The sequence below is a fragment of the Bison bison genome, unplaced genomic scaffold, assembly GCF_000754665.1.
Source record: "Bison bison bison isolate TAMUID 2011002044 unplaced genomic scaffold, Bison_UMD1.0 scf7180017864309, whole genome shotgun sequence".
Lineage (NCBI taxonomy): Eukaryota > Metazoa > Chordata > Mammalia > Artiodactyla > Bovidae > Bison > Bison bison.
Window position 1 is genome coordinate 3142963 of NW_011494881.1, and position 12660 is coordinate 3155622.

The following is a 12660-nucleotide window of genomic DNA, read 5'->3' on the forward strand; positions in this document are numbered from 1 at the left end:
AGAGATGGGAATACCAGACCATCTTACCTGCCTCCCAAGAAACCTATATGCAGGTCAAGAAGCAACAGTTAGAACCAGACGAACAACAGACTGGTTCGAAATTGGGAATTGAGTATATCAAGGCTGTATATTGTCACCCTGCTTATTTAACCTTTATGTAGAATACATCATGCAAAATTCTGGGCTGGATGAATCACAAGCTGGGATCAAGATTGCTAGGAGAAATATCAACAACCTCAGATATGCAGATGATACCACCCTAATGGCAGAAAGTGAAGAGGAACTAAAGAGCCTCTTGATGAAGGTAAAAGAGAAGAGTGAAAAAGCTGGCTTAAAACTCAACATTCAAAAAAGTAAGATCATGGCATCTGGTCCCATCACTTCATGGCAAATAGATGGGGAAACAATGGAAACAGTGAGAGACTGTTTTCTTGGGCTCCAAAATCACTGCAGATGGTGACTGCAGCCAGGAAATTAAAAGATGCTTGCTCCTTGGAAAGAAAGCTATGACAAACCTAGACAGTGCATTAAACAGAGACATCACTTTGCTGACAAAGGTCCATCTAGTCAAAAGCTATGGTTTTTCCAGAAGTCATTTACGGGTATGAGAATGGACCATAAAGAAGGCTGAGTGAGCACTGAAGAATTGATGCTTTCAAATTGTGGTACTAGAGAAGACACTTGAGTGTCCTTTGGACAGCAAGGAGATCAAACGGGTCAACCCTAAAGGAAATCAACCCTGAATATTCATTGGAAGGACTGATGCTGAAGCTGAAGCTACAATACTTTGGACACTTGATGTGAAGAGCTGCCTCATTGGAAAAACCCTGATTGCTGGGAAAGATTGAGTGCACAAGGAGAAGGAGGCAACAGAGGATGAGATGGTTGGATGTCATGTCCACCTACTCAATGGACATGAGTTTGAGCAAACTCTGGTAGATAGTGAAGGACAGGGAAGCCTGGTGTGCTACAGTTCACGGGGTCCCAAAGAGTCAGACACAACTTGGTGACTGAACAACTACTACGGGCACAATTACTGAGCTTTTTATGGCTGTATATATTATAAATAAAGAAATACTTCCATCTGTGCTTATCTCTGGTAGCTAATATGAAAAAATGCTTTGAAAGATGTGAACTGCCATATAAGCATTGTCTGACCTGAACTCCAGTAGCGCTTTGAGCTTTCTTATGGAAACTTATTATCTCTTGCTTATAAAGTAGTGACAAATATCACAGACTTCTTAAAAGTAGAGATCATAAAGTAAGCTTTTTTTTTTCCCTGTGGTTTTTATCATTGTGTGTATAATGTTAATAGACTGAGTAAAGACTGATGAAAGAATAGCAGTTCCATCTGATATTCAGTCTTTATTCTTGATTAACTAATTTAAAATATTTTCTATGCTATAGCAAATTTATCACTTTTTTCCCCCTCAAATCTCCAATTTAGGTGATGTCTTTCCAGTGCAAATGAATCCAATAGCTCAATCTCAGTTTATACCTTTGGCTGAAGTTCTCTGCTGTGCTATATCTGATATGAATGCTGATCAGATTGTAGTAACACAAGAATCACTGTTGGAACATTTGATGAAACGTTACCCAGGTAGAGTAACAAGTTTTTCTCTATTAATTTATTGCCTGTGTTTGTTTTCTATTTATAAATCTTAAACATATAAACTGGGCAATATACAATTTTTTTCTTTAAAGGGTTTTTTAAAAATTAATTTTTGGCTGTGCTGAGTCTTTGTTGCTATGCTTGGGCTTTCTCTAGTTGCAGAAAGCAGAGGCTTCTACTGTTCACTGTGGTGTGTGGGCTTCTAATTTTGATGGCTTCTCTTGTTTCAGAGCACGGGTTCCATGTGCTCCGGCTTCAGTAGCTGCAGCGCATGGGCTCAAGTAGTTGCCACTCATGGACTTAGTTGCTCCAAGGCTTGTGGAATCTTTCTGGACCAGGGATTAAACCTGTGTCCCCATCATTGGAAGACGGATTCTTATCCACTGTACCAGCAGGGAATTCCCATTTTTTTTTCTATCATAGAAACTTATATTAGAGCCCTGTCCGAAAAAGGTCTGCATCAGCAAATTTATGAATATTTCTTTTATCTTCCAGATGAACTTTTTCAAAAATAATGTTTACGGTAGTAATTTAATTAAGCCAAACTCTGTAGAAAGGAGGGCAAAGCAAAAGATGATTAATCTTCTCCCCATGCCTATTTGTTTTTCTGACTGTACTCTGAAGTATGTGGGACCTTAGTTCCTCAAGCAGGGATCGAACCTATGCCCCTTGCAGTGGAATTGTAGTCTTAAACACTGTATCTACCACAGAGGTCCCTGCCTGTTCTTAAATTGCCACTTCCCAGTGGTGACAACTTCTGTCATTTATAGTTTCTCATGGACTCTTCATATATTGTATTTGAATACATGTATCCTTTTAAAGCAACAAATTGGATCATGCTATACTTTCTTTCTGGGCTTCCCAGGTAGCACAGTGGTAAAGAATCTGCGGGCCAACCCAGGAGATGCAAGACGCGGAATTCAGTCCTTGAGGTCGGGAAGATCCCCTGGGGTAGGAAATGGCAACCCACTCCAATATTCTTGCCTGGAAAATTCCATGGACAGAGGAGCCTGGCGGGCTACAGCCCATGGGTTTACCAAGAACTGGACACCACTGAGCAACTGAGCACACACATATACATATTCTTTGTACACCTTTTCTTTTTAAAGTTAAAGGCAGATTTTTGATGTCTTTCTGTTGAAGCATATATCAATCTCATTCTTTTCATAGCTGCATGATATCCCAAATGCAGTTACCCAAGAGTATTTTTCATTTTCCCATTATAAAATGTGCATATTGTAGAAAAGTCCAGAAAATATAGAAAGGTAATCACTTATAGTACCACTGCTCACGCAAAGGGCTTCCCAGGCGGTGCTAGGAGTGAAGAATTCTCCTGCCAGTACAGGAGACATAAGAGCGGCGGGTTCGATCCCTGGGTTGGGAAGATCACCCGGAGAAAGAGGGCACGGGAGTCCATTCCAGTATTCTTGCCTGGATAATCCCATACACAGAGGAGTCTGCCAGGCCATAGTCCATAGGGTCATAAGGAGTCAGACATGACTGAAGGGACTGAGCACGCACTCGAAGGAAACCAATATTAACAGACTGATGTATTTTCTTCCAGTGTTACACTTTTAAACACTGTTTTCACAATCTAAATATAATTTTGAACCCTGCTATCTGGAAAGGGAATTTCTTTAAAATTGTTACCTTCCTGTTTTGAAAAACTACCATAATCTAGATGGTAGGTGGTTTGCCCTTACCCAAGCACAGACTGATTTTCATTTTTGCTTTGGATTCTTACTACGATTTAAGCTTTGAGACTGGTTTTCAAAAACTATGTTTGCTGTCAAGAAGTCTTTCCTTAATCAAAATTTAAATTTGTAATGAGATCATTTAACTTGGGGTTTGTGTTTGAGGGAACTCATTTTTTCCCCTCTACTTAACTGGTAACCTACCCATGTATCTTTGTGTAGACCAAATTATATTCCTATTATTCAATTGAACTATCATTATTTTTAATGCTTTTTTGACATTTTAATTACATATATTAATTGGTTCACTCATGAAAAATATTTCTTATTCAGAATCTATCAGGGTAAAATTCTTGTTTGTTTTAGGCATTGCAATTCCATCTCGAGATATTCTTTATACCACTCTGGGAACTCTCATTAAAGAAAGGAAGATTTATCATACTGGCGAAGGATACTTCATCGTTACTCCTCAGACTTACTTCATCACAAATACAACCCCCCAAGAAAATAAGAGAGTTCTCTCAGATGAAAATTCCCAGATGCCAACTTCCACTACATATCTGGTGAACATGGAGAGCTGTGCAGAGTTAGCCAAAGAAAATGCGGCCCTCATTTCCCATTGTCATTCTTGCCGGTGTTTCCATGATGTGTGCACTCAGAATGTACAAGAACCACCAGCTGCTGTAGAAGTGACTAACAAAGGGCAGAAAGGTCTTGTGGAATCCAAATCTTTAGTACACAATCAAGCAGTTTCAGTGTCTGAGGAGAATCACGTCTGTGAGAGTATCAAACCTTTACCACACACAAAAGACAGAGAAAAAGTCAAGAAGTTTGGCTTTAACCTCTTCTGGCGCAATATATCCAGAAAGGAGAAGTCCAGAATAGAGCACAGCAGTTTCTCTGCCCAGTTCCCACCAGAAGAATGGCCCGTCCGAGATGAAGATAACATGGACAATATCCCTCGAGACATTGAACATGAGATAATCAAACGAATTAATCCCATTCTGACTGTTGACAACTTAATCAAACATACTGTCCTAATGCAAAAGCATGAAGAACGGAAAAAATATAATAGCCAGGGTACATCCACTGATATGCTGACACTCAGACATAAGTATTCTTCAAAAGTGGGAGTTAGGAAAAGACAAGGCTGGTCTATAAAGCCTCGAAGGCAGGGCCATTCACATAGGGACAGACACAAAGCCAGGAGTCAGGGAAGTGGGCCTCAGCCAGGAAATGTTAGACTGGAGAAACACCCCAAGCTCCCTGCTACACAGCCTACCTCCAATATTAAAAGCCCAAATGAAGCAGTACTTCAGAAACCACTTGGTGAGAATCCATCAGCACTGGGTCCCCATTTGATTTACAAAAAGCGAATCAGTAATCCTTTCCAAGGTTTGGCTCCCCGAGGGAGCCCAATAACCAAAGGGCACAAAATCCAGAAGACCAGTGATTTGGAACCCAATCAGACTGGACCAAAGGGAAAGCCTTTTGAAAGGTCAAGGTCTTTGGTTTCCTCAAGAATCTTTGAGAGTGAAGCCAAAGAGCTATGTGGCAAACAATGTAATGATATACTGAGAGAAGAATCCACTTATGTGAATCACTCTACTGTCAAATCTATCAGCGATGATTTTAGAGACCACCTCTTGAATTACTCTCAATGTAATGTTTTGCAGAATGGTAGTAAATGCTGTTCCTTCAGGGAAAGCATGTTGAGATGCGATGTGTATGGTGGAGAAAATGAGGCAATCCCTGAAGTCTCAAGGAGGAGTTATTCTCATCTTGACACATTAGAAGAGACAAAAGAGACACAGCATGTCCTGCCATCTGGAGGGTCTTCTTTAAACCAAGCATCCCCTGCTTGTAGATTAGTTGACAATACAGTACACCAGTTCCAAAATCTTGGTCTTTTGGATTACCCACTTGGAGCAAAACATTTGAGACAAATTGAGAGACAAGACCGAGACTCTAAAGAAACTCTGATGGGAAAGGCGCATGTCCAAGAAGCACAGACTGTGTGTCTAGAAAATGAAGGGCTTTCTGATGATGACCAGGCCTTGTATCAGAATGAAGTGGAAGATGAAGATGGGGCCTGCAGTTCACTCTATCTGGATGAGGATGACTTTTCTGAGAATGATGACTTAATTCAAATGCTGCCTGACAACATTCAGTTTTCCTTTCCAGAGGGAAACAAGTGGAATCATTTAGGAAAACAGACGGTGACAGAAAGGTCTCTGACTGAATACGACAGCAACATACAGAGGTTTGAGCCTCAGGTGCTTAAAGGAAATGAACACTACAAGCTCACTAACCCTGGTGAAAGCCAAAAACCCAACCTTTCTGCTGAAAACTGTATCCTCAATTTAGGAATCCAGTGTGGTTTTAACTATGAGGAGGAACCCAGTGTCGCTGAATGTGTACAGGCCTCAGCAGCTGATGATGGAAGTATATTTGATTACTACAGCACAGGGAAAGCCACAGCTGAGGCCGAAGCCCTACAAGGCTCTGTTGGTGATACAGGAAAGAAACCAGGTAGCTGGAGTCAGAGTGCTCAGAGTCAGGAAATGAGAAAACAGTTCACACACAAGTTGGAGCTCTTCAGCACTTCACATATGTCAGCGTTGGCTCAGGATATCCAACCTGAACGCAGTCACTTGGAAGGAGCAGAAAACCAGAGTCTGACAGGAGACAGTGGAATAGATTCTCCACGGTAAGTGCACGCATAAGTGACCAGCCACTAAGCCATGGGAATTGTTAAAATCAAGGGCATATTGAGTTATCTAGTGGGAGACTCCTGCATAAACTTTTTGTAATAATGCAGTTCTGCCAGCCTTTACTGAGTCAATTATATGAAGTTATAATGAAACTCTTACACAATAGGATACAGTTCATTTTTAATGTGAACCAAGATTTGACTGCTCCACTGTTCCACTACTAAAATCTTGAGTTATTTCTAAAGATAGGAAGGAACTACCATAAACCAAGCACTTCCTGAAGTGAAGGTTGGATATTTTCACTTAACATTCCTGGTTCTGTACAATATGAGACAGAGATGTAGCTATTTTACACTAATCTTTTCCACACCAATTTGTTTAAATAACATTGCTCAGAGTAGAAACAAAAGTAATTTGGTCATAACAGAATAGTTGAGAAATACTGAAAAGTATTTTTTCTCTTTCTTTGTGGCCTTGTCATGGAGAATGTGGGATCTTAGCTCTCTGACCAGGAATTGAACCGGCATTGAACAAGAGTAGACCTCCAGGGAAGTCCCTGAAATTATTTTAAAAAGACACCTATAATCACTCTGACATCTAGATATTTTAAAAATCCTCTTTACATTTGGTGTATTTATAACACTTTTGGCTGAACATATTGATCTGTATGTTTTGTCTATTGAACTCATACTATAGTTACTATTTTGCATGTTGCTTTTTCAATAGAATATAATGAACATTTCCATGTTATTAGTTTTCTAAAAAGTCATCTTAAAATTTGGTGTGTATGTATATATATATATACATTAGTTTTATTATTAAACAAAATAGTGTACCTCCTTTTGAAACAGTAAAGTAATACAGAAAAGTATTAAGTAAAAAGTAAAACTAGAAGTCTCCATTTCCCAGCCTTTTCCATTCCTATTCCAAGGAAAAGTAAAACTAGAAGTCTCCATTTCCCAGCCTTTTCCATTCCTATTCCAAGGAGGTAAAAGTAAAACTAGAAGTCTCCATTTCCCAGCCTTTTCCATTCCTATTCCAAGGAGGTGACACAAATATTCTTAGCAGTTTGGCATTTATCTTTCAGACTTTTTCCCATGCATTTATAATTATTTTCTAACAACAGATTGTACAGAGCTGTGGCTTTCTTTTTTCACCTAACTTATCATGGATATTTTGCAATCAATACATATATATTCAGCTCATTTAAAAAAATGGTTACTTAGTATTATATTATGTGGATTCTTGTTATTTATATAACCATTATTTTCCTCCCTTTGACATTTCAATTATTCCAAATTTTTTGCTTTAATAACTCAATCTGTAGTAAATTGTTGTCATATAAATGTTTGCAGACATTTTTGATTATAACTTTGGCTAAATTCCTGGGAGTCTGCATTTTTTAAACATATCTACTTTATTGGGGAACAAGATCCAAGATCTTTCTGCTTGAAATAGTAGTTATATTGTCATTAAAGTATCAAAACATGCTGTCTTGGAGGTAAACAATGGAGGTGTGAACCAGGAACCCATGGGGTCCCCTTTTTTCTCTCTCTGGCAAAAGCAAAAAGAAAACCAAAACAAACCCAAAACAGAGAGGAGAAATTGACATGCAATTGAGAATTTTTTTGCACAGGTTATTAGTCCCCCTACCGGGGATCTAACCCGCACCTCCTGCTGCAGAAGTGTGGAGTCTCAACTACTGGACCGCCAAGGAAGTCTCTGAGAAACTGAATTTTTAAAAATTGCTTATAATGTGGTTTTCTGGAAAGACTTATTATAACTATAATCATTAAAGACACTTATAGAAAAAGAGAGGGGAAATAACATTTGGACATCAATTATGTGCTATAATTGTTATGAAGATTAGGGAGACAAAGATGAACAAGATGTTGTTGCTGCCTATAGGAAGCTTACAACTTAGTCGAAAAGACCAACAAATGAACAAACACCAGAGTGCAAACTCTTCATAACTGTCAGAGAGATGTAGAATTAAGAGTGATGTGTGGGAAGACACATTTGAGACATCTCGATGTAATAGACAAGAGAGGGAGAGGAGGCAAAGTGGGAGAAGGGACTGTCAAAAGCAAAATGCCAAACCAATAATGTGAGTTGGCTGAAGCAAGGCAGGTATTTTGAATAAGGGACTAACATAGCATACAGCTCTTAGGAAAGAATCATTGTCAATACGAAAAATATTATAGTTGGCTTTTCTCTACCATATGACTTTTCCAAAAAGAAACAAATTACACAAGAAGATATTGGTCACTGCAGTTGTATAGAAGAATTTTTCAGGGAACTTACAATTTCTGACTAGAATATACTTGATACTAGGTCTAAGAACAGATATTTAGAAAATGTGAACTTCTTAGAAAGCAGCTGTCAAATAATTGAATTGCTTTTGGAAACCCTTTAAAATGTAAAAGAGCACTTTAGAGTTTTAAAGGTTAACTTACTTGATAAGTTAGTTCCTGTTAGTAAATGTACTGCTTCAAAGGGTAACAAATGAAGATATAAGGCCTTGGTTAGAAATCCTTTTAAAGGCAATAATTCTGTTATTTTTAATATCTTTAGGACACAGAGTCTGGCATCTAATAATTCAGTCATTTTGGATGGACTAAAAAGAAGACAAAATTTACTGCAGAACTTTGAAGGCACAAAGAGCAGTCAAACACTTACATCCAGCTCCTTACTACAACTAACTCCAGTGATAAATGTTTAATTCTTATTTTTTTGGAAACTCTTGTAAAAATGTATAGCATTAATATAGAGTGTTTTAATCAACTGAGTTTATAAGAATTCTCTAAAGCCAAACATATATGTTATTAATCTCATTACATATCTTGTTGTAGTTAACTGGCTTTTTTCCTTTTTTGACAATGATTTTTTTGAAGCTTATTATAAATTTATTGGGGGTTATATAGTTTACAATAAAAAACATGGAATAATTGCTCTCCTAATTAAATGTAATTAAGTTGACTATCAGACAGACATTTATTAGTTTTTCAAATACATAAGATGCTAATTTACTACCCAGTAGTGAATTTCTGTGCTCACATCAATGCTGAGTATTTACGGTAAGCGGATCTCACCAGATTTCAACACATAACTCTAGAAAATAGTATTTTAGGTGCATAGATACTTTGTTTGCAACTAAAGTCTTTTATCATCAGAAAGAATTTGTATAGATGTACTGGGTACTGGTACTTTACAACAAGAATTCCTTCTATCCAATCATTGCTGCCTAGGATATTTTTTGTGACCAGCTTTAACATGAGGAAATGGCTCTACACTGTAATTGAATGACAATATCCAGAATACTTGTGGCAGTAGGCATATGGCTGAACTGTTTCTCTGGCTTCTCCCCATGTTTGAGGCTCTCCATAAAATGGCTTTGAGGAGTCAAGATGTTCTCAGTGGTGGAGATTGAAGGGAAGCAGGATGGCTTGTGAATAAAAGGGAGATTCTGAATTAAGAGATTTAGAGAAAAGATGGAAGATAGCTGATAGATAATTTTCTACATTTGATCCTTTTTGTTCATCATAAGACCTACATAGCCTCACCAGAATTTTTTCTGTCAAGTCTTTTCAGACCAAGTAGTAGAATGGTCAGTTCTTTTGGGTTTAGGAAACACGTGGGGCAGTCAAGACTGGTTTCAGCATGTTGGGTAGATGATAATGCTGACTTACAGTTGAGGGGATGCTTCTTCTAAGAGGTTTCTAAGGATTATCGAGGATGATTGAATAGAGAATACTTTCCAGCTCTCACCAACCAGGTAACAGTGAAGGCCAGAATGACGAAGCTCAGCACGGTGGGGAGCTGCCTCCAGGCCCTGTGAGAGTGCAGAGAGCCTGAGATCAGACGCGCCCCTGTTCCACTGCGGGTGGACCACTCACTCCTGACAGCTGGTTTTCATGGCTCTGACCAATCTACCATGGCATTCCAAGATTAACTGTGGTCACTGGGATATTCAAAAAACCCTGGGTAAAGTACCAAGGGTTATCTGGATAGAAAAGCCCTGTGGGGGAGGCAAAGATTTAGGGGGTCTTACAGCTTGGAGTCAGCACCAGTGAATGGAAGTTAAGAGAGAAAAAAAAATTCAGCTCAGTATGAAGAACTTATTAGATAAAACTATCTGAAGATTAAGTAGGCAACTCTGTAAACAAATGAACTTCCCACCATTTAGGACATTCAAGCAGAGGCTTGGTGATCCCTTGACGGGTATGTTGTAGAGGTATTTTCAGTACTTTTCTTAAAAGTATGACAGAACTAGACAATTTTGAAGATTCTTTCCAACAGTAGAGTGAAGGTTATATAAAAATATATCCAATTTTTTAAAAAGGGGGAAGGAAAAGATTCACTGAGGATCTTGTGAAATACTGAACTCACTCAAAATTCCCAAGTACTGCTTCCAGGTCTCTATGTCTGCACTTTCCCTACCAATCCTTGGTCAAAGGAGTACCGACTACTCTTCTTTGATCTTGGACCTGGACAATTTTCTTAATACAGTGGGGAATCCAGAGTCTTTCGTGACTCTGGCCGCATCTAGGGACCAATGAAATCTATCTAGTTTTGTCAGATACATTTGATACTCTGTAAATGTATTAAATGAAGCCCATTATGAAACCAGTAAACCTCCCTTCTGTAAAACACAACATATGACCACCGATATTAAAGATGAGTGTACATGTTCTTAAATTGTTTGGGAGATTATTCTCTACAATGGGTGACTTGAATTTTTTTCCCACTGTTAATTTTTGTGTGTGGAAATTTTGCTTAATGATTTTCTTTTCCACTTCTGTCTGTTTGCTGAGAGAAAACTGTTCTCTTGAAACAGCATCGGTGACCTGAGTTTAGGAGTCAGATAAGTTTAAATTGTAATTCCAATCCTTCATAGCTGTATGATGGAGAAAGTTACCAAGCTTCTGTAATTCATTTTTTCTCATCTGTAAAGGCAGATAGTAATGATATATACCTTATAAGAATTGTTGTAAGATTTGAGAATAATCTATTTAAAGTGCCCAAAGCAGGATGCACCAACATTGTTACAAATATATGTGTGTATTTTTGTATATTTATTCACAAAACTCATCTATACATGGCCTACTATAGAGGTCTCTTGTTTTTGCCAGGTTGTCTGGAAATCCTCCATTTAGAGATTCAGTCCTTTAAGATTATAGAAAAGTATCATTAACCAAAATCCAGATATTCCTGGGCGAGGTATTATGTTTTGGCTAACAAGTTTTCAGTTAATTCCTTATGCTATAAATAGGAATAAAATATGCAAAGCATGGGCTTTTTGTGGCTTGTCATATAATGTGAGATCACGTTCTTCCTCCTCTTTCATCTGGGATCTCAGACCCCTCGGGGTCTGAGATCCTCAGATTCTGAAGCCTCAGCTGGCTTCTGTAAACAATTTTCAATATTTAAATAATCCTAACAGAAACTGTACATATCCTTTGCCTAACTCCTTGCTAACTGAAATATCAGTTTCTATGCCAGTGGCTAAACTTACACCTGCTTAGTAATGCAACCCTATCACATGCTGGTGTGACATTGTTAAGCTTCATTTGTATCTTATTCTTATATTAGAATAATCATGAATCAATTATTACTAAATGCAGTTTAGCAGACAATGTTTCACAGTGTCAGCTCCACGAGGAAGAGTAGAAAGAGCCGTAGCAGGGAAAAAACTGAGATCAAGAGCATTTTGAGAATCCATCCTACAGTTACCTGAGAAAGCTTTTAAGGAAGGGGGAAGACAAACTAATGCCTAAAAGGAGTGTGGGAGAGACGTGAGAGTCATGAAACAAGAATGGCCAAAGGATATATCAAAAAGAAATTCATGACTATCTTGCTGGCCTCTACAGATCCTTGTCTCACTTGAAATCTTAGAAATTTGTTCCCTTTTCAGTAGTGAAAGTGAAAGTCGCTCAGTTGTGCTTTGTGACCCCACAACCATGGAATTCTCCAGGCCAGAATACTGGAGTGGGTAACCATTCCCCTCTCCAGGGGATCTTCCCAACCCAGGGATTGAACCCAGGTCTCCCGCATTGCAGGCAGATTCTTTACCAGCTGAGCCACCAGGGAAGACCAAGAATACTGGAGTGGTTAGCCTATCCCTTCTCCAGAGGATCTTCCCGACCCAGGAATTGAACCGTGGTCTCTGGCATTGCAGTGGGTTAGCAGTAGCTATTCCATTTCTTGGGGAATGGTGCCCTCTTCTGAAGAAACTGAGTGACTTACTCAGTTTGTTTGAAAGTTTGATTCAAAGCTTCTACAAAGTAATTGACTAAAGAAACAGACCTTCTTCCAAAGGCTAAACATTTAAAAAGCTTTCCCAAATAATTTGAATTATGAGCTAGATACATATAGAAGTATACATATGCTAAATAAATACGTTCAAAGCTGTCTCCTTGCCAACACTCAAAATCTGAAGCTAAAAGAAATAGAAGTACATCATCTGTACATCTGTACATCATCTCTGTTGTATTTGTTATATCAGGGGATCCCCCCAATTCCTTGAACTATCAGCAGGAAAGGCATTTTGCCCCTACTTTACTAACAAAAAGCCAGGTTTTACAGTTGGCCAAGGTCATGTGGCTAGCAAGGGAGAAACTACCTTTTCTGTTCCCTCTTT

General features: G+C 38.6%; 1 protein-coding gene across 1 annotated transcript; it reads left to right on the plus strand.

The window, feature by feature from the left end:
* Window positions 1-1453: 1453 nt before the first annotated feature.
* STOX1 (storkhead box 1) lies at window positions 1454-9332 on the plus strand. The gene is made up of 3 exons (XM_010852193.1): window positions 1454-1600; window positions 3673-6016; window positions 8595-9332. The coding sequence occupies exons 1-3, from the start codon at window positions 1468-1470 to the stop codon at window positions 8740-8742; spliced, it is 2625 nt and encodes an 874-aa protein (XP_010850495.1). The 5' UTR covers window positions 1454-1467; the 3' UTR covers window positions 8743-9332.
* The last annotated feature ends 3328 nt before the right edge of the window (window positions 9333-12660 follow it).

Excerpts from the sequence above, each read along its gene's own strand:
- STOX1 (XM_010852193.1), top strand. The coding sequence starts at position 1,468 with ATGAATCCAATAGCTCAATCTCAGTTTATACCTTTGGCTGAAGTTCTC. Across the intron at positions 1,601-3,672 it reads TTTGATGAAACGTTACCCAG|GCATTGCAATTCCATCTCGA; the intron begins GTAGAGTAACAA and ends TGTTTGTTTTAG. Across the intron at positions 6,017-8,594 it reads AGTGGAATAGATTCTCCACG|GACACAGAGTCTGGCATCTA; the intron begins GTAAGTGCACGC and ends TAATATCTTTAG.